Genomic DNA, 21,874 nt, shown 5'->3' with positions numbered 1-21,874 from the left:
TTGTATACTTTATGGAGGAATTTTTGACTTCTTTTAAGACACAGAAATCATAAAGAATTTCTTGTTCTAGCGCTTTTCAATCTTTTACTTACCCTTCTACTCTTAAAACAACATTTGAAGTTTTTAACATAATTACCAACTTATATAACCTTTACACAAACTCTGATTTTTTAAATGCAGAAGCCTTCTCTACTCTTAAAAACACCATTTGAAGTTTTTAACAATAAAAGTACCAACTTATATAACCATTTACAAAACACTCTGATTTTTTAAATGCGAAGCATATCGAAATAGATTTTCATGTGATTATAGAAAGATTCAATCATTATTACCTTCATGCCCATACACTCAAAAATTGACAAGATGGCATTTTGGAAATGACCGAATATATCTTCGTATATTGGCAAGGTGTATTTTAGAAAGATAATAAATTGTAATAGGATGTTTTGGAAAGAATTAATCATAATCCATATCAGTAGTCAGCTTTTCATTATTGGGTAATAATATTAATTTGATTTTATTAGCATTAAATAATTTCGAGTTGCACATAATACTAAATAACTATAAAAGAAATACATTTCCTCGTATTTCTTCAATTAATTTTTTATATTTTACATATTCATCAAGTACTAAACAAATTGGACGGGGACTAAAGACAGAGTTTTAAAGGCTAAAAGCATGTGAAAAATTAACGGTTATACGCAATTGCCTTAAAAGATGGTGGCATGATAGATTAAAACCTAATAATTCTAAAACTACATGAGAGCTAAGGTTGATTATTTCTAATTTTAGCTTTTCGCAAAGTGCACAACTTGTAGCTAGCTTATATTGTTTGCATGCATGTGCTACGAGATCTTCAAATCTAATATCAATCACTTAATTGGTTTATACTTATACTCACCACAGGAGATTTATCCTGTCACGATGAAATATGAATACCCAAGGCAAGATGAGGCCTGAGGGCTGAATATCCCCTATTCGAGGTCACTTGGCGTCTCTATACTTAAACCTTTTCAAAGCGTCCAGTCTCAAAATCATTCAGCTTTAATCGTTGTTGAACTGCTACTGGATTGTATTACGAATTTTTGTTTGATATGCTATAACCGATAGTTATCCGACGTGACTAAAATAACTCCAGTTTCATGCAGGATTTAATGTCATTGTACTAGAGGGTAATGGTAGCCCCTTAATTTACCGATTACGATGCATGAAGGTGGAAGGCATTATGTGGGCGACAATCTCTTCTTGGCACAAACTCAATGACAAATTTGTCTCAAGTAATATCAAAATAGTGATTGTAGGGTGCTTGTGCTCTGGATTTTTAGGCCCAGACTAGAATGCCAAATTGGCTTGTTCGGAATTGGATAAGGCTATACTAGTGATGATAACACTTGTGGTCCATAAATATTTCATGATTCTTTGGATACTCGCATTTTGAAATGGTGTTTTCAGCAATCTGCGACACATAATTTACTTTTGTGGGAAAATGTCCAACTTATGGTAATTTAGCTGCAAAAATATCTATGGGATATGGATCTTTGGATAGTTTTCTAAATGTTTATTGATATTTTTTTAGTTTCTTTTATTTTCTAACAGTGACACAATTTTTACTCAGATTCTGGCCTGAAGCAAGATGGTATAGAGCCAGAAAGATCGTTCTCAGAAAGATACAAAAATTCAATACCTTCAAGTTTGCAGAATTCAACCGAATTGAACCCTCAACGAGATTATTGAAAAATCTTCCATCAAATTTGACTAGTTCCCAATCAATTTGGAAGGTATCCTGAAAAATGGTTATCACTAACATCGATCTATCAATGATAAAATTTTGTTGGATGAGATGTGATCCACATAAAGTTTTACATTCGAGTGGAGTTAAAAATTGCAGGAACATTTGGCCATCCAGATTGTCATGTGATAGCTAGTTTGACAGATTAAAGACTCATTTGAAGCCATGATTAAATTAAGACTTCAAATTGGAAAGAACGAACTATATTTGCGGGAATACGACCTTGGAAGATATTGTGATAATATAATATATATCTAGCAAGTACTATGTCAGGATTTGGAAGTGATGGCAAATGAAAAGGCCCGTAGAGTTATTTCCATTTTGGTTTTGTTCTTTGAAAACCAAGATGGAAAATTCCTCCAAAATTGATGTAGGAAAGAAGACTTCGCAGTCATTTTGGTGTATCAGACTAGGCAGTGCTATATTGAGTCCTCCAAGTCGACAATTCGAAATACAATAGTCATTAGTTGAAACTTTGGAAACCAATTTCCGGAAAAAGTTTTTGGGATCAATTTCATCACTTAAGATGGAATTAGGATTCTTTCTCTTGACTGAGTTTTTCTAACCTTTTAAAGATCTCACAACACTCTATATTTTAATTTATTTATGTGGTTCTGATCTATTTGTCTATGATTACTAATCACAACCTTCATTTGTTCAGGTAAAATATCATTGCAGGGGAGCATTTTGGTTGATGACATCAAGGTTTGAGTGGTTAGACAAATGAGTGGAATGAATATGGGACTTGCAACCTGTTTTGTGAAAGTGAATTCCAGTGAAGTAATTGTTGCAGAGATCCAATAGCTTTAAGAGATATCATGTTTTCTTATTATCCCGTCCAATTCATTTCTACTGAGATCTACTCTTCCAGGTTTCTCAAATCACACACCACCTGTTCCACAAATATGGGAGAAACAAAAAATATGATATTGAAAGAAGCCTGTGTGAATAAAGTGAAGAAAGTGGCCACATGAAACTATTAGTTTACTTCTTATCGTAAAGTTGTTATATCTTGCAGTGCATCATGCAAAGACGAAATTTAACATGTTTCGTTTGTGGATTGGATGGGAAAGAAAATGAGAATAATTCCCTTTCCCATTTTAATCATATTCATATCCCTTTCTCATTCCCTCTGAGAAGAGACAGTTAACGAGAGAAAAGAAAAAAATCTGGAAACTTCTGATTATTTTTTGCAGTAGGAACAAATGGCACAGCTGATATGCTTAATACGAACAGAGAAACAGAACTCTAACAGCTATTAACAGTATTTTAACAGAACCATAACGAAATATACGGAGGCTTAGCAGCCTTGTACTTAACAGACTTACTACATTTTCTCTCTTACATCTTCCCTCAAACTAAACTCGGGAATCTTGCCAACTTGTTCTTCTTCATACTTCCCGTAAACTAAACTGTGCGATCTTTGACCAACTGCTAACTTTAACATTCTTGAATTCTTATTCACTCTCCTCAACCAAACTTGGAAGACCTTAACAAAGCTGCACATTTGACAACTGCCCGCTAGAACTGTAATACAGATCGCTCAACAGAAAACCATACACTTCTAGCAAGGACTCATCAGTCTTTATGACTCATCAGCAGATAGCACATTTGAGTAGTGAAATCAACACCACCATAGACATTAACAGCACCACACTTAATCAGCACAAACTGCCATTTTATCAAACAGCACCTTAACACGGCTGATCATTGAACAGACCATATTCAAGCAGCACACTCAATCAGCACAAACTGCCCATTTATCAAAACAGCACCTAAACCAGCAACTCATTTTATCAAAAACAGCCCTTAACTCAACAACAACAGAGGCAACAGGCACAGACTTTTAACTTCAGCAGCACAGTCAAATAACAAAAGAGCCAACAGGCAATAGACTTTTAACTTCAGCAGCACAGTCAAATAGAGGCAACAGGCAACAGACTTTTAACTTCAGCAGCACAGTCAAATAGAGGCAACAGGCAACAGACTTTTAACTTCAGCAGCACAGTCAAAATAGAGGCAATAGCTTCACAGTAAGAGTATCTCTGAAGAATTCAAACTTGGAAGCTGAGAGGGCTTTGGCAATAATATCAGCTCTTTGATCGTAGTTCATATTGCATTTTCAATTGTTTGGCAATCACTTGCTCTCAGATAAATGGGCATCCAGCCTAAGTGTTTGATGGGAGCATGGAAAATGGATTAGAGGCAAGAGAGCCAACACTCTGATTATCACACAAAATCACAGGTATTCAGATAAGTGAAGACCAATTTCTGAAAAAACTCCTAAACCAGGCTACTTAGTTGCCCCTTGAGCTAGGGCTATATATTTTGCTTCAGTGGAGGACAATTTTAAAATTAATATATATATATATATATATATATATATATATATATATATATATTATATAATATATATAATCTAAAGTTTTATTTTATTACCTATTTGTATATAGTTTCATAAAATACTTACAAAATTAAATTTGTCATTGTATAGTATAATTGTTTTTCAAATTAAATTACTATAGGTATATATGATTGATTGTCAATTATTAAAATTAATATGATATATATATATATATATTTAATCTAGTTTTATTATTACCTATTTGTATATAGTTTCATAAATACTTACAAAATTATAATTTGTCATTGTATAATGTTAATTGATTTTCAAATATTAAAATTATATAGGTAGGATTGATTTTCAATTATTAAAATTAATATATATATATATATAATAATATATATATATATATATATATTATATATATCTATATATATATATATATATATATATATATATATATATATACGGGCCGGGGCAGGCCGGGGCAAAACCTATCCTGGCCCCAGCTCATCCCCAAATTCCGGGGCCAATCTTGGGCTCGATCTTGACCCAAAGCCCGAACGATTCAGGGAAAATCCGTCCCGTTAGGGCCGGGTCGGGGCGGGTCCCCGCGGGGCTGGGCTTTGTGCCCATCCCTTGCCATAGGTGTAGAGCATGGTTTGGAATCTAGCATGCTTGTTTTGACAAGCAAATCCTTTTCATATTTCTCTTGATTCATATGAAGTACTAATTCAGTTCTAGTGACTTCAAAACCAAGGAAATACTTCAATGATCCCAAAGTCTTAAGAGCAAATTGCTTGTTCAATTTGTGAACTGTTTCTTGTACTAATGCAACATTGCTTCTAGTAAGAAATATGTCATCCACATACACTAGAACATACAACACTTGATCCTCCTTTTTGTAAACAGACTTGAATCAGCTACTGATTAGAAAAGCATGCTTTAACTTGTCAAACCAAGCTCTTGGAGCTTGTTTAAGTCCATAGAGTGCTTTGGTTAATTTGCATGCATGTTAGGGATATTGAGAATTGACAAAGCCCTCAAGTTGGAACATGTAAACTGTTTCAGCTAACTCCCCATTCAAAAAGGTATTGTTTATGTCTACTTTATGAATATCTCATCCATAGCTCACTGCAAGACTTAGAATAATCCTAATTGTGGGAGATTTAACTATGGGACTGAATGTTTCACAATAGTCCACACTAGGAGCCTGTTGGAAGCCCTTAGCTATCAACCTGGCCTTGTACCTCTGAATGGAACCATCAGAGCTATACTTAATCCGGTTGACCCATTTGTTAGCAACAGGATGCATATCAGAGGTGGCTAGAACCAAATCCTAAGTATAGTTGGCCAGTAATGCATCAAATTCAGTTTGCATGGCAGATCTCCAAGAGGAATGAAAGAGAGCTTCAATAATAGAGATTGGTTTTGTGGTATCCAAATGAGAGGAAGGAACTAAAATGGAGTTGTGAACTTTGGCTTTAGATCTGGTAACCATAGGATGAGTGTTTAAGGAAGAAGGTTGTGAGGATTCAAAGGGTAAGTCAATTGTAAGTGGTATTGTATCAAAAGACCAACTAGAAGATATAGAGATAGGCATGGAGATGTTAGGAGGAGTGGCAAAAGAAGCTGTGGAAGAAGTAAAAGTATTGGACTAATCTAGTGAGGAAGGAGCAGGAGATAGAGTAGAGGAAGATTCCTCAGAGGAGGAAAAGGGTATATAAGAACTACAAGGTTGTGGCAGTGATGAAGATAACTGACTATTTGTGGTTGGACAGTGAGTAGAAGCAGACAAATGAGATAAGTTATAAGCAGAAGGGATTGTAAAATGAGGAATTTGCCAGACTTGAGAAAATGACAAAGGGGAGTCAGACTCAATAGATAAAGGAGAATGTGAAGAAGATGAAATGGAAGTAGATGATAAAGGAGAAAAAGGAAAATCAAATTCATCAAATTTGACACTTTGACAAATATAGACACAACCAGTAGAGTCTAAACATTTGCAACCCTTGTGATGTAAACTATAACCGATAAAAATGAATTTTGAAGTGTGAAAGTTAAACTTGTGAGCACTGTAAGGTCTAAGAAATGGATATATTGCATAACCAAACACTTTGACAATAGAATAGTTAGGTGTTTTTAAAACAAAACTTGAAAATGAGAGACATTAGACAAGACAGGTGTTGGAAGCCTATTTGTAAGATAAAGAACAGTGTGGAAAGCAAACTACCAATACTTGAGAGGCATGTTGGCCTATGCAAGTAAGTTGAGACCTTGTTTAATAATCTGACGATGTTTCCTCTCTACCCTCCCATTTTGCTGATGTGTATGGGGACAAAGATGCCTAAACAGTATACCATGTTCATGAAAGTAAGGAACAAGGCTTCTAAACTCCCCACCCCAATTAGTTTAAACACATTTTAAAGAGGCATTGAACTGCCTTTCAACCAATTTATGAAATTGCTTAAAAATAAATTGATTTTCAGATTTTGCTTTTAAAGGGAAAATCCAAGCGAACCTACTATGATAATTAAGAAACTGAACATAATATTTGAAGCCTTCGAGTAAAGGAATAGGTGAAGGACCCCATAAGTCAGAGTAAATCAAGTCAAGAGGATTAGATGCTTTAAAACTGGACCTAGGAAAAACGAACTAATGAAGTTTGCCAAATTGACAAGCTTGGCAAAATGTAATTGTACTACTAACAGACTGATCTATACGTAAATCAGTTAAAATTTAGTGAGAATAGCTTCATGTGGATGTCCTAATCTTTTGTGCCACAACATTGCATTGGTTTTTGAACAGGATATGATGGAAAGGAACTCATTTTTTTAGCACAATTGTCATGGGAAACAGACAATATTATGGAAAATAGGAGGTACAAAAACAGAAGACTTAGCATCACTTTTATAGGAATTAAAAGCTGTAGTAAAAAAGGACAAATTAGTAGGTGACCAGTTGAGACTATTATTTCCAAAACTCATAGAAGCAAACTCTGGACAGATTATGTTGGCAAGAACTTCTGTAAACACAGGAGATGACCAGTATTGTTGGAAGAAGATTTTGATTGGAATGAAGCTTGAGCACCAACATTAGACTGATATAGTGGAAAAGTTCCATTTTGAGTACTCATTGGCATCAGTGTAGGTTGAACATGAGAGTACTGTTAAGGAATGCCACCAGAATATTGAGATCTCTGAAAAGAGTCTTCTAAACTAGTTTATTAAGGAGTCAAAAAATTGCTTCTGTTGCCAGTGAAATGCACATTAAAACAATGATAGCAATTCAATGTTAGATGACCAACTTTTCCACACACTTGACAGATCACTCTTGATCTATTTCCACATCTACCTCTTCCTCTACCATTATAGAATCCTCTAGGCAAAGGTTGAGGATAATATTGATTCTGAATTTCAGAATTCATCAATTGATTTGTCCAGAGGTAAAGTATGGAGACATAAAACTTCCAAACTCTACATTAGGATTTGACATAGAATTAAGCTGAGATTGACCAAAACCGATCAAGATTGTTCAGATTGTGTTTCCTTGTTCACTGCATCAGGTGACAAGTTTGCAATGTGAACTAAGCTTCCATGAAATTTAGAGTTAATAACACAATTCATCACTACATTTTCTTTTTCTATTCTGAGCTCAAACTTTTGTAGGATAATTTGAGCTTCTTGGACAGACAGAGGATCCAACTTTGACTATAACCTAGTGGTTATATTTACAACTGTAGCATCATACTTCGAATCAAGTCCATCTAAGACATAATTCAGCATTTCTTCATTCATAACAACTACTCCACTAGCTAATAAGCTTTCAGCAAAGCTTTTCATTTTCATAAAGTAATCATGCATGTTCAAGTTATCCTTCTTAGTATTCTATAATAAATTCCTAACATCTGATGTTTTTGCTTTAGACTCAGTAAGAAATTCCTTTTCTAGAGTACACCACATATTGGCAGAATATTGACATTTAGAAATCACAGTGAACATAGATTCAGATATCGAAGCAAGTAGCCAACTTACTAGGAGCTTGTCAACCCTTTTCCAAAGAGCATAATCTGAATTAGGTTTTGTAATCAGTTTGAGTTTGGACCGTCTGATTGTACTCTAATAAACTGAGTTGGATAGGAGCTTAATCCAGTGAGATGTTCTTCTAAATCTTGTGAACCGGTGATAAATAGAATATGTGATTTGCAAAATCAATGGTTCTCTCTTGTTAATTTGGGCGAAATTACTGGAAGGGTTGATGAGGACATTGTGTGAGAATTTGTGAAAATAACGGATTCAAGTGCACGTTTGGAACCTGAATTATCATTTGACTTTTTAGAAGAAGTAGAGAAAGCAGGAATTTCAGCCATTGTTGACATTTGTTAATGACTCTAATACCATGAAAAGAGACAATTAAGAACGAGAGAAAAGAAAAAAATTTTGGAAACTTCTTCTTCTGATTATTTGTTGCTTTAAGAACAAATGGTACAGCTGATGTGCTTATATACAGAACAGAGAAACAGAACTCTAACTGCTATTAATAGTATTTTAACAGAACCATAACAGAAATATAACGGAGGCTTAACAGCCTTGTACTTAACAACCTTGTATTTAACAGACTTACTACGTTTTCTCTTTTACACCATCCATTTCTTTAGGGATGGGCACAGGCCGGCCCGAAAGCCTAAGGGGATTCCCTGGTCCCGGCTCGTAGCCTAAACGGGGAATTCGGGGAATCCCCGAATTAAGGCCGATCCCCAAATGGGGAATTTGGGGAATCCTCGAATTCCCCATTTGGGGGTTTTGTCTTTTGTCTCCTTGATCCTGCCTCATTATAATTTTCTCCAAATTATAATATACCATCCAAAAAGAAATTAAATCTATAATGTACATATTAAACATAAAGACCATCATACTAAATTGATAATATATTACACTATATGACATAGTTATAATCAAAAGATTCAAAACATAAGGAGCCAAACTTCCAAAAAGACCCCCAAAATCCACATCAATAGATTCAATACATCACACTATCAAGATTCAACATTCAAGAGTAACATCAAGACGGCTAGACCACAACAGACAACAACTAACATTTCATTTCCATGTGCAGCCCACAAACAACCTGTAGACAAATTTTAAATTATTACACACCTAAAAAAAAAAAAAAAATCTAAACCATATTAAATTGCATACAATTAAAATATGGAGAAATAAACCTGTTATAAGCAAACTGCACAGTAGATGCAAAAGCAAACTGCAGTGCAGTTTGCACTTTGCACAACCAAACTGCACAGTAGGTGCAAACATAAACTATAGTGCAGTTTGCTTGTGCGAATTGCAGTACAGTTTACACTTTGCACACTGCACAACAGGTGCAAACATAAACTACAAATACAAAATCTTCAAGCACATAAAATCTTCAATCACACGAACCAATCTAAACCCTTAAACCCCACATAAAATCTTCAATCATAACTCAATCAATCTAAACCCTTAAACCCCACATAAAATCTTCAAGCATAACTCAATCAATCAATCTAAACGGCAAATACGAAAACAAGCTTGGATCATAACTCAATCAATGTAAACCCTTAAACCCTACATAAAATCTTCAATCATACGAACCAAAACTAATGAAAGCCCGAAACTTTAAAAGAAAACAAACCTCTTTTTCTTGAATCATGACACAAAGGGGGCGGAGAAAGAAGAGGCGAAGAGGCGAAGAGCCACCGATGAATTGTGAAGGTCGGAATTGGCGAAGAGGCAATGATATTCCGATGAAGGTTTGACGATGAAGAGGTGGACCAAGCGGCAGTGTTTTAACTAGATAAGGGATTTAGGGTTTCAAATTTCAAACTTTGAATCCTTTATTCCATCGTGAGTTGAGTTGAGTTGTGGATCGAGTTGGGCATAATTTGTGTTTGTAAATGAAGGGCAAAACAGTTATTATAAAATATAACAAGGGCAAATGGTAATTACATAATGGAAGTATGGAATTGAAAATTTGAAATAATTATTAAATCATTTAATCTAAATGAAGGACAAGGTCCACAAGGACTTTATTTATAATGATTAAAAAAATTTTATAATGATTTATGGATTTATTATAATCAATAGCGGATCCAGAAATTTCTGTTAGGGTGGGCCAAAACAAAAACTAATTACACATTAATATTTCTGCTACGGTAGGCCAAAATCCAGAAATTGTAGACATTAGTATTTTTTTGTTAAAATGTCCACCCTCAACAAGTAATGGATCTGCCCCTGATTAATGATTATAATGAATCAAATTATCAAAATGATAATTATGATACATTAAGCATATATATAAATATATTATGTATTAACAATATAATATTATGTATTATTGTATTAAGTATTAACATATAATATTATGATTACGGATAGTAGCATATTATGTATAATGTATAATATATAATGTATTATTATAAATTCTAAATAAACTACACCATATATATTATAATGTCTCATTAATATTCTAAATAATACATAACATTATATATATATTATAATGTATTATAATGCATAATATATAATGTATTATAATAAATTCTAAATAAATAAATACCATATATATTACAATAAATTCTAAATAAATAGCTGCCATAATATAACAAGGACAATTATGTAATATAATTGAAATAATGATTCATTGAGGAAAAAAAAAAATTTATTGATTTATTAAAATCAATCAAAATATCAAATGATATATTATCCATATATAACATATATATTATGTATTAATATATGATTATAGATAATAGCATATTATGTATAATATATAACATATATATGGTATATAATTATATACATTATACATATATATACCATATATAATGTATAATGTATACTGTACAATGTATAATATATAATGTCGAATGCATAATTTTTGTTTCATAGTATTAACATATTATATATAATATATAATAAACACACACACACACACACACACACACACTCTATATATATATATATATCAAATGATACATTATATAGATATAACATATATATTATGTATATCAAATGATACATTATACATATATAACATATTTATTATGTATTACAAATATTTATAATGATTTATTATATTTAATATAGTTTTATTTATTACCTATTTGTATATAGTTTCATAAAATACTTACACAATTATAATTTGTTCTTGTATAATATATGATTGATTTTCAAATATTAAAATTAATATAGGTATTTATATGATTGATTTTTAATTAATTAATTAATTTCTTTGATTGAGAAAGAAAAACACATAACCCCAAAACACTCTCTCCCATGCCACATTGCTTATTTGCTTTGAAATCAAATTCTTTTGATTTTTCTTCTTTGTTCTTAAGGCTAAAGAGGATCTAGCAAATCCCTCTTTAGTTCCTTGCGATTGTCTTCGTGTGGACTTCATCGGTTTGATCCTNAAATAAATAAATAAATAAATAAATAAATAAATATATATATATATATATAAGCACTTTGTATATATATAATGCTAATATATTATTGTAACTTTTTACTAGTAAAACACTAGCTAGGTAGCTTCTTTTTATTCTTTCGTTTTTTTTTGTTTTTTTTAATTTTTTTAGTAAGAACTTTTGTAACTGTAACTTAAGTTTCGACAAATCTGGTTCACATCATAATTTTAATTGTACAAGTTCATAACTTGCAATTGACCATCTTCTTTATTTTCACAATTTACTAAACTGTTTTGTGCCAGTCATCGAATTTTTAGCCATTGTTTTTGAAAATGTTTGCTACTCTTATATGGGATAATTCATTAAATTTATATTATACTCTTGTGTAGTGTTCATTTCTGCAAGCCTATACGTTTTTCTTTGATACAAGTAATGAAGTTTACATCTTCCATCCTTTCCTTCAAGTTTCTGTCACAAATTGAAGACTAAAAACAAAAAGGCACAAAGACAAAACACTTAATAAAGGTCAAAAACAGAGTGTCACATATTCAATTAATTAATAAGCAATACATCAACGAAAAATGGACTAAAAAGTAGCAACAACTTTGACCGCTAACTCATGATCTGCAAACACTATTAAAATGCCTAAAGACTACGTCTGCACAACTGAATTCTAAGGACCCACGTCAAGGACTACTTTAACAAATTCATAACAGTTTTTTCATCATTGTCAGCTTTCTTAAGCAGTTCATTATTTGCTTGGTTGTCCAATTTCAAACTCGTGATCTGCAAACACTACTAAAAAACAAATCTCCGCAAAGTAAATTGTCTCTGGTCCTTGAAGTCCAGCAATGGCGCTCTGTACAAAATACCAAAGTAGTTCTTGATGGCCGGCTAGATTGTAGATTTGTCCTGTTTATACTAAGGCAAACGAACTCTAAATAAAAAGTTGCAAGTTTGAAAGCAGCGTCCTTACTGGGGTTCTTTTTTCTTTGACTAGAATATCTATTTTTTTTAATTATTTGTTGTTATTGCTTTGCTACAAGGAGCTACATCTTCGTCAACTGCATGCTATTAATGTTGACTGTATAAATAAATATAAGTCCAACGTAGATGCTGAGTCAAAGTGTTGTCCAACGCAAGACATATGTCAAGTAACAGACAGATCTGCTATTAAATGCAATTAAATTATAGCGAATCAGAATTTCAAACTTGAAAATTGAAAGGAAAGAAAGCCATGTATTATTGTATTTACACTGATCAAAATAAATTAAAAAGAAAGGAAAGTCATGTATTCACACCGATCAAAATAAATTAAAAAGAAAGGAAGTCATGTATTCACAGTTTCACACTGATCAGGTTTAGGGTTTAGGGTTTAGGGATGTAATATATATATATATATATATATATGTTGTGGAAAAGTATGACATTTATTTTAACAATAATGCTACGGCTACTTTTACGAAATCTTATATCGGCCTACATGTTTTGTGATTAATACCAGTAAATCAGACATGTTTCACATTATTAATTTTTTTTTTTTTAGTGAACGGTCGTTCATTAACTATGGACGGCCATTCACTTATTATGGACTTCCGTCCATATTATATAAACAGGGGTCCATTTACTATGGATAGATGTCCATATTTAAAGGACGTCTGTCCATTATTAATGGTTTTAAAAAATTAAAAAAAATTTAGGGACTACGGTTCATTAATTATGGACGATCGTCCCTAAATTTTGGATGAACGCCTGCAAATAAGGGATGTCCGTCTATAATGTAAATATAAAAAAATAAAAAAATATTAGACGTCTGTCCCTAAATTGTGGACAGACGTCCCTAACGTGTGGACGTCCGTCCATACTTAAAAAAATAAAATTTTAAATAAAATAAAGGGACAGCGGTTCATCATTTTTGGACGGCCGTCCCTTAATCAAAATTGGAAGTTATCTTCTCCTTGAGTCCACTAATCACGTCTTCGCCTCATCAATCTCTTTCTCCAACTCAGTAATCTTGGCCTCCATTTCCTTGGATTTGCTCTCTGATTCCTTCAAACTTCCCTCCACTGACTTCTTCTCAACCATCCACTTATCCAATTCAGACTCCAAAAGATTAACTTTCTTCTTAAACCCACTAATTTCCCTCGCTTTGTCATCAATTTTTTCCCTCATTTCCTCTTCAACTCTCATGCTTTTACTCTTCTCTTCCAATTCCCTCACTTCCAAAGTCCCAACTTTTCTTTCCAACTCCCTCACTTTCTTCTCACTATCAACTTTCTCATTCTTCAACCCATCAATTTCTTTCTCTAATCCCTCCAATTTCACTCCCTTCTCTCCTAGACTCTTCTTCAACTCTACCACCTCAGCACTCGCCTCATCCCCTAGATGCTGTCAAAAATTTGTAATTTTTCTTTTATCAATTTCTTTCTCAAAAATGCTGTCAGAAACCACCTTGCTTCCCTAGATGCTGTCAAAAATCTTCAGGAATCCTGACTCTCTTTGTTGTATCTCTCATTCTGTAATTTCTCTTTTATCAGATAACACCGTCCTAGTGGGTTCTAAGTTATTAGCATCCCTTTTCTTTACGCAGAATCTGACAGATGAGTATACAAAGAAGGTTGAGAGCATCTACAAACTGATGGCACATGAGAGACGACCGTCCATTCCTTGTGGACTGGCGTCCAATTTTTTATTTTTATTTTTTAAAAGCATTGTTAATATGCACGCCCGTCCATTAATTTTGTTTAATAAAATTTTATTATTAAAATATTGGATAGGCGTCCATTTTTTGGGACGGCCGTCCCCAAGTTATGGACGGTCGTCTCTTAATTTTATTTATATTTATTTATTCTATTTTACTGATGGACGGACGTCTTTTAAATGGGGATGCCTGTCCGTAGTAAATGGACCCCCTGTCCATATAATATGGACAGGAGTCCATGTAAGTGAACGACCGTTCACTAGAAAAAAATTTAATAACGTGAAACGTGTCTGGTTTACTGGTGTGAATCACGGGACACATAGGCCGATACAAGATTTCGGTATAAAAATGCCGGTGTCCGTAGCATTATTGTTATTTTAATAAGGACAATCAGTAGATTGAAAACCAAATCAGCCTGCTTGAACTTGACGAGTATTATCTATTTATCTATTTAATTTTTTATATTATAGGGAAATTTCTTGTAATTGTGATCTCCCTATAAATGCTTGTGGTGGGTTTGTTGCCAAATCGGAAACTTAAGTTAAGATGGGGAGAAGGCTAAAGATGGTAGTGTTAGTGTTGGTGGTTTTATTAAAGAGTTGGTCATCATGCGATGGGTGTTTGGCAAAAGAGAGGTCTGCAATCTTGCAACTCAGATCTTGGTTCATGGATCCTTTTGCACCAGAAACCTGGGTTGAGGGAAGCTCTGACTGTTGTAAATGGGAAAGGGTTGAGTGCAATAACAACACCGCCCGAATCACCAAACTCTCTCTTAATATTATGACAGGTCTTCGTGGAAGCAATTGGTATTTAAATTTCTCTTATTTGTTTGCCTTTGATGATCTCGAGAGTCTTGATTTAGGAAGCAATTCAATAGTTGGTTTTGAAGGTAAACAATTATAATTTGCTTATTTTATTTATAGCAGTTTGTAAGTTTTTACGAAAGAAAACATTAAATACTTTATATCCATTTAAAAAAAAAATTTATTGCAGGTACCAAGAGACTATCATCAAGGTCGCTCAAATTGATGGTCCTTGACTTGAGTTCTAATAAGTTCAACAAGATTGTTGTGCCAAAAATACACACTGATGTCAGCACCACTAATTAGAATTTAAGAAGCACTCAAAGATAAAGTGGTATTACCTGTAAAACCAAACCGCCTCAAAGAGATATTTTATATCAATCCTGTCTCATTTTAATATAAGGATTAGGGAATGGTTCCCACATGTCAAAGCAATTTGCAAAAGCGTTCATTACATTGACCTCAAAGGTATAAATGAACATCTCTTTTCACGAAAAATGGGGTTGGGCATATGAGAGATAGGCTAGAGGTGGGCATTTGGGACTAGGTCCAAAAACCCAGTCCAAAAACTCGGTCCTAGGAGGCTTGGTCCCAAAATGGGACCAAGCCTAAGGAGGAGGGCCCGATCCCTCCACTGGGCCCTCCTCTAAGGCCCAGCCTAGGCCCAAATTTTTTTACACTTTTTCGTTTTAGTCCTTTGTACAATTACTAAAACCCATTATAAATTTTGAAATAAACATAAATTATAAGGGTTAAAAAGAAATTTTACAAAATTTATATTAAAAAAAAAAGAACTTTCTTTATAACTGTTGGCAGCAGCCAACAGTCACATGACCGTTGGCAGTAGCCAATGGTCCTAAAATCTTTCATTTTTTCCACACCACTCAATCTCTCATTCTCTCAATCTCTCAACTCCAAATCTCCAATCAAATTCTCATTCAATTTATATTTATATTTATATTTTATAATTTATTCATCTAATTTATTTATTTATTTATTTATATTATTCAATTTTTTCTATTTTTCAATATCATCTCTTATTCATATTATTATTTAATTTCTTTTCATTTCAATTATTTATTATTTTATCATAAATTCATAATGGATTCCCGAAATGATGCATTCGGAGGATTATCCCCAAATTAGTTTTACGTTCCATCCACCGAAGAAATGGAAGGGTTCAATCAATTTTCACCCTTTCCTCCAGAGGCAGCAACTGCAATTCCACAACCACATTCGATCGGGAGGAGGTGTAGCCAAACATATGTGAGTTGCGAGTCAACGGGCACGGGCATAGCCCAACCCCCCCGACCGTCAAAGAGGGTGGTGTCCGATGTATGGCGACACTTCACCAAATCAAAACAGCCAAAGACAAATGAGGAGGGGGAAGAATCGTGTGGGATATGTAATTTTTGTGGAACCATTATTGGCGTTGAGAAGGGGACTTCGACGATGCGACGACACATGGAGAAGAAGCACCCCCAAATAATGCAGTTGCCCTGTACATTTTCAACCAGATTAGGTAGACAAATTCAAAGCCAACTTAATTTTAATCTACAATCCTTAACTCTCTCAACATGGCAATACAATGCACATGTTGCATGAGAGGAAATAGCAAGATTCATAGTTGCTATGGGCTCTCCAATTTGTTTATCTGAAAATCCTTATTTTATTCACATAATTAAAACTGCACTTTGTCCAGCATATACCCCTGTTAGTAGAAGTATAAGTATAAGAGATATACTAAAACTTTTTAACAAAATAAATAATAAACTTAAAAACGAATTTCAAAATTTTAGGAATATATCTATTGCACTTACATCAGACATATGGGCTTGTAGATAAAAAACCGATCTTTTAACTGTCACAATACAGTTCTTAGATCATAATTAGGGTTTACAACAAAAATTGATGGGTCTTAAACCATTATATGAAAAAAAAAAAAAAATAGTGCTGAAACTATTTATTTTACAATTCTTGAAGTTTTGCAAGAATATTTATTAACTGATAGAGTTGTAGCACTAACGCTTGATAATGCAGCTGCTAACACCACAACAATCTCTTTATTTGAAAAGAGATTGGATCCGCGTGGTGAAGGCAAATTTTTTCACTAGAGATGTGCTTGCCACATCATCAATTTGATAGTTAAAGTAGGTTTAGATGCTCTACGTTCGAAGATGGAGAGGGTGCACGCGGCTATCGGATTTATCATCGGCGGTAGCAATAAAAGATGACAGGAGTACATCAAATATTGTAAGCAAGAGGACCCACCGGTTCGACCTTTGAAGTTATGTACGGACATGCCTATCCATTGGAACTCCACCTACTTGATGTTGGAAAAAGCTTTGCCAACCGCAAAACAAATTACAGATTTCGTCAACCGAAAGCATTATCCAGAGGAAGTTGTCAGCTATGATAATTGGGTGGTTTGTGAACTTTTTTATTCATTTCTTAAATTTTTTTTATGATTCTACTGATACATTAAGTGGTATTTATTATCCAACTACTAATTTAGTGTTAGATATTTCACTTCAAATTGCTAAAATTTTTGCTAAATATAGATATAATAACGTTTTAAGGGAAATTGTTTTAAAGATGGAAGAAAAATATGAGAAATATTGGTTAGATATTCCATTCTTATATGGATTAGGCCTTGTTGTAGATCCTAGGTTTAAATTACACGTAGTTAACTGTATAATTACTGAGTTAGGCCAACATTTAGGACATGATTATACGTCTTATTTGACTGACTTTAAACAAAAATTGGATAGCCTTTTTTCTTTTTATGAGAACAGGTACAATGGAAGTGGAAGTGGAATGTTCAAGAGAGACGATCAGTACCCTGATGTAGACCTCCGTCAAGGATCGAGCAAGTTGACGTATATGGAACATGGCGAAAATAGCAGCTCCAGCTCGTACATACATGGACCAAATGACTTGAATCGCTACCTACAAGTGGACCTGTCCTTTATGATGATGAAGGAGAAAGTGGCATGAATATTCTTCAATGGTAGAACCAACATGAAAGTTGATTCCCGATTGAAGGCCAAATGGAACGTGACATTTTATATGCGCCGGTTTCTACAATTGCATCTGAGTCAACATTTTCAACGAGTGGCCGAATTGTTGAAGACAGAAGATGTTCTTTAACCAATGAGATGATTGAAGTGATAACGTATTTATGGGATTGGACTCATGTAGAAAGAAGACTACAACAACACCCTGAAGATCCCGAACTACTCAAACTCTTTAGGAATACAGATTTGAATAATGTAAATATTGTTGACGATGAAGATGAATAATTTAATAAAAAAAAAATTATTTAATTGTTCTTTTGTGAAGCATGAATGTGCGAAATGTGAATATTACATTTATGTTAAAATTAACTATTAATTAATTAATTAATTAATTATTTTTTAAAATTAATTAAACTTTTAGAAACTTACTAATCTACCCCTGAAAATACTAAAAACCCCCTACAAAATTTCGTTTCGCCCGTAAAATATAAAAAAAAGATTAGGGACTGGTCCGGGTCCTAAAATTGCTCATGGGCTAGTGACTAGTCCTAGGCCCATGAGCAATTGGTCCCATTTGGGACTAGTCCCAAAAGGACCAGTCCTAAACGGGCCCAGGCCTGGGCCTGCTTGGGACTGGTCCTTGACCAGCTCTAAGTTAGGCACAAACGAGAGCTTCAACCAATATTTTTTCTCCATAAATAAAACAGTTCTCCATTTTTGTATGTCGTACAGGCAATATCAGAAAAATAGTCAAAGAATAATAAAATAACAATGGATGTAGTATTTGCTTTAAGCATCCAAACCACTATAAAAATCCCTCTTGTCAATCTATTATTTATGTTTCTGCAAACATATATAATCTCTGCACCATAATCAACTCTCATAATCATTCACGTGTAATTTCTAAGACTTTTTTAGCACTTTGCATGTGCAAGGTCGTTGGTGTCAAAATCACGCATCAACGGAGATTAATACTAGTTTCCAGATTTTGAGTGGTTTCCATCTCTCAAGTCTCTAAATCTAGTTGACAACCAATTGAGAGGATCAATGCATTTTACTAGTATTTTTAATATATACATGCCTCTTTGTATGTAGTGTTTAATATGAAACTTATCCCTCTCTAATTATTTATTTATTGAATAGTGTATTCTATATATATAGCTTCATTGGTTTTCACAGTTCTTTTAACGTAGATATGCATAATTTGAGCAATTTGGAGACGCTTTACAAGGATAAAAATCCTCTCGAGAAGACCTTTCTTCAAAGCATGGGAACACTATCTTCTCTTAAATTTCTGTCTTCGAGTTCTACACTACAAAGTATTACCACTTTACCAGCAAAATTAGGTAACTTTATAGTTTTCATCTCTCCACTTTCTTCACAATTATGCAATTAATATCATGCTTTCTTTATCTTGATTAATTTGTTGAACAGGCTGGTGCAATTTGACGAACCTGAAATAGCTAGATCTCAGTAGAAATCAACTGGAGGGGATGATTCCTTAACGTTTAACATGACATCTCTTAAGCTATTGGATCTCTCCAACAATCACTTCACTTGAGATATTGTTAAAGCTTGTGATATTTTGCTAGAATTCAAAGATTATTTTTGGCGCCAAGTTCTTGAAGACTACTGGTAGTTGATTGTTGATGTAGGAGCAGATTTTTTGAGGACTTTTATGTGATGGCTTTAGGTAATAACATGATTAAGGCTTTCTTTTATTATTTTGTACTAGCATTAGTTTTACATGTATGGTTAAGAATGTGATTGCAGAAATGTCCTGCAAAGTTGGTGTAACAATGACAAGTTTTTGCCTTTAAAATCTGGTTTGTTTTGTAACACTTTCGTATTAATTGAAAACCAATTAGTAATAACCTTCTCTTCCTTCTCTCTTTTCCTTAGTTTATCTAGCTCTAAACTAACAATTGGTATTAGAGCTATCTGATTCATAGGACCAAAATCTGCTTAAAAATTTCCTTCTGAACATCTTCTATAAATATGCTTCATGGCTTCAGCTCCAACTTCACTTTCACCTCCGGTCTTCAATGGTGATCAATTCCATATTTGGGTTGTCAAAATGAAGACTTATTTGAGAGGTCATGAGCTATGGAAGTATGTGAAAGAAGAGAGACAACTACCTCAACTTGGAGCAAACCCAACTTTGAACTAGATAAGGATACATGAGGAAGAGATAGCCAAGGCACCTAGAGCCTTGTCATGTATTCACTCAACCGTCACTGACCAGGTATTCACAAGGATCATGGCATGTGAAACTCCCAAAGAAGCTTGAGATAAGCTCAAGGAGGAGTTTGGAGAAAGTAGCTAGACCCGTAACATGCAAGTCCTCAAATTGAGGAGAGAATTTGAGATGTTAAAGATGTAAGAAGTTGAGTCTATTAAAGAGTATGTGGACAGGCTAATGAATGTTGTGAATAAGATAAGGCTGTTGGGTGAAGAGCTGACTGAAAAAAGAATAGTGGAAAAAGTCTTATTCAGTTTGCCAAAGAGATTTCTGGCAAAAATCTCCTCACTGGAAGACTCAAAGGATTTGTCCCAGATCAGTTTGGTTGAGTTTGCTTAAAATAATAGCTACCAGTCTACAATTAAGATGGCGTCTTACGAGGCTTTGTACGATAGACGGTGTAGATCTCCACTATGTTGGGACGAGATAGGTGAGAAAGATCAGTTGAGTTCAGCTCTTGGGCTCGAAGTAACTCAGAGAATGATCAATGATGTCAAGTTGATCAGAAATCGTATGAAGCAAGCCCAAGATCGACAGAAAGGTTATGCCGACTTGAAGAGAAAAAGATGTAGAGTTTGAAATGGGTGACAAAGTTTTTCTGAAAGTTTCCCCTTACAAACAGGTAATGCGTTTTGGTAGCAAAGGGTAGTTAGCACTGAGGTACATTGGTCCATTTAAAGTGTTGCAACGAGTGGGCAAAGTAGCCTACCGATTAGCACTACCACCTAGCATGGGCAAAGTTCACAATGTGTTTTATGTCTCGATGCTTCGAAAGTATGTAAGTGATCCCTCCCATATTCTGAGTATAGAGGATGTGAACTTTGAAGAGAATCTTGTGTTTGAGGAGCGCTTAGTTCAGATATTGGACAAAAAGATTAAAGAGCTCCGAAACAAGAGTATCTCGTTAGTGAAAATCCTCTGGAGAAACCACAAAGTTGAAGAAGCTACTTGAGAGGCAGAATAAGAAATGCAGAACCGTCACCTGGAGTTGTTCGTGTGAATTTCGGGGATGAAATTCTTTTAAAAGGGGGAGAATTGTAACATCCACTTTAAGGTACATCTTTGACTCATGTTCATTTGCTTTTAAATTTTATTTATTGGCCTAAGTTAAATGGAAATGTTAATTAAGTTGTTAGAATGGTTTGGATGCCCTGATTTTGGTGAAGTCTTGCGGAATTTTGGGAATGCAGACTTCACCGCGGTGAAGAAAAAGCATCGCCACGGCGACGTACGCCCTGTATTTCTTCGCCGGGGCGAAGAAAGAAACTTTGCCAGGGCGAATAACCGGCAGATTATTCTAGTGAAGTTTCAAAATTTTTTTTCATAAGGGTAAAGTGACCATTCTACCCCTAATTAGAAAGCAAAGTGGGGAGTGAATTACAAGGAAATTTCATGGAGAATGTTTTAGAATGGGGGTGCAAGTGTAAAGAATTAAAGGATAAGGATGGAACTTTCAAGAAAGTGGAAGGGTAAAATGGGAAAAAAGGCTTAGTTTATGAGATATTAAGGGTTAGTCTTCTAAATCTCCTCATTT

General features: G+C 34.1%; 1 protein-coding gene across 1 annotated transcript; it reads right to left on the bottom strand.

The window, feature by feature from the left end:
* Window positions 1–13,548: 13,548 nt before the first annotated feature.
* Window positions 13,549–14,092, bottom strand: LOC116108406 (peroxisomal and mitochondrial division factor 2-like). Its single transcript, XM_031394659.1, has 2 exons — window positions 14,072–14,092; window positions 13,549–13,965 (listed from the first exon to the last, which is right to left on the bottom strand). Exons 1-2 carry the CDS (start codon window positions 14,090–14,092, stop codon window positions 13,549–13,551), a joined length of 438 nt encoding a protein of 145 aa, XP_031250519.1.
* Window positions 14,093–21,874: the final 7,782 nt, after the last annotated feature.

Source organism: Pistacia vera, unplaced genomic scaffold (assembly GCF_008641045.1).
Source record: "Pistacia vera cultivar Batoury unplaced genomic scaffold, PisVer_v2 Contig563, whole genome shotgun sequence".
NCBI lineage: Eukaryota > Viridiplantae > Streptophyta > Magnoliopsida > Sapindales > Anacardiaceae > Pistacia > Pistacia vera.
Note: the sequence above shows the minus strand (reverse complement) of the source record. Positions and strands in the feature narration are given on the sequence as shown.

Bases quoted from the DNA above. Each gene is read 5' to 3' on its own strand.
- LOC116108406 (XM_031394659.1), bottom strand. From the start codon at position 14,092: ATGAGAGATACAACAAAGAGA. The intron at 13,966-14,071 runs GTCAGGATTCCT...AATTTTTGACAG, and splicing joins TGAGAGATACAACAAAGAGA to CATCTAGGGGATGAGGCGAG.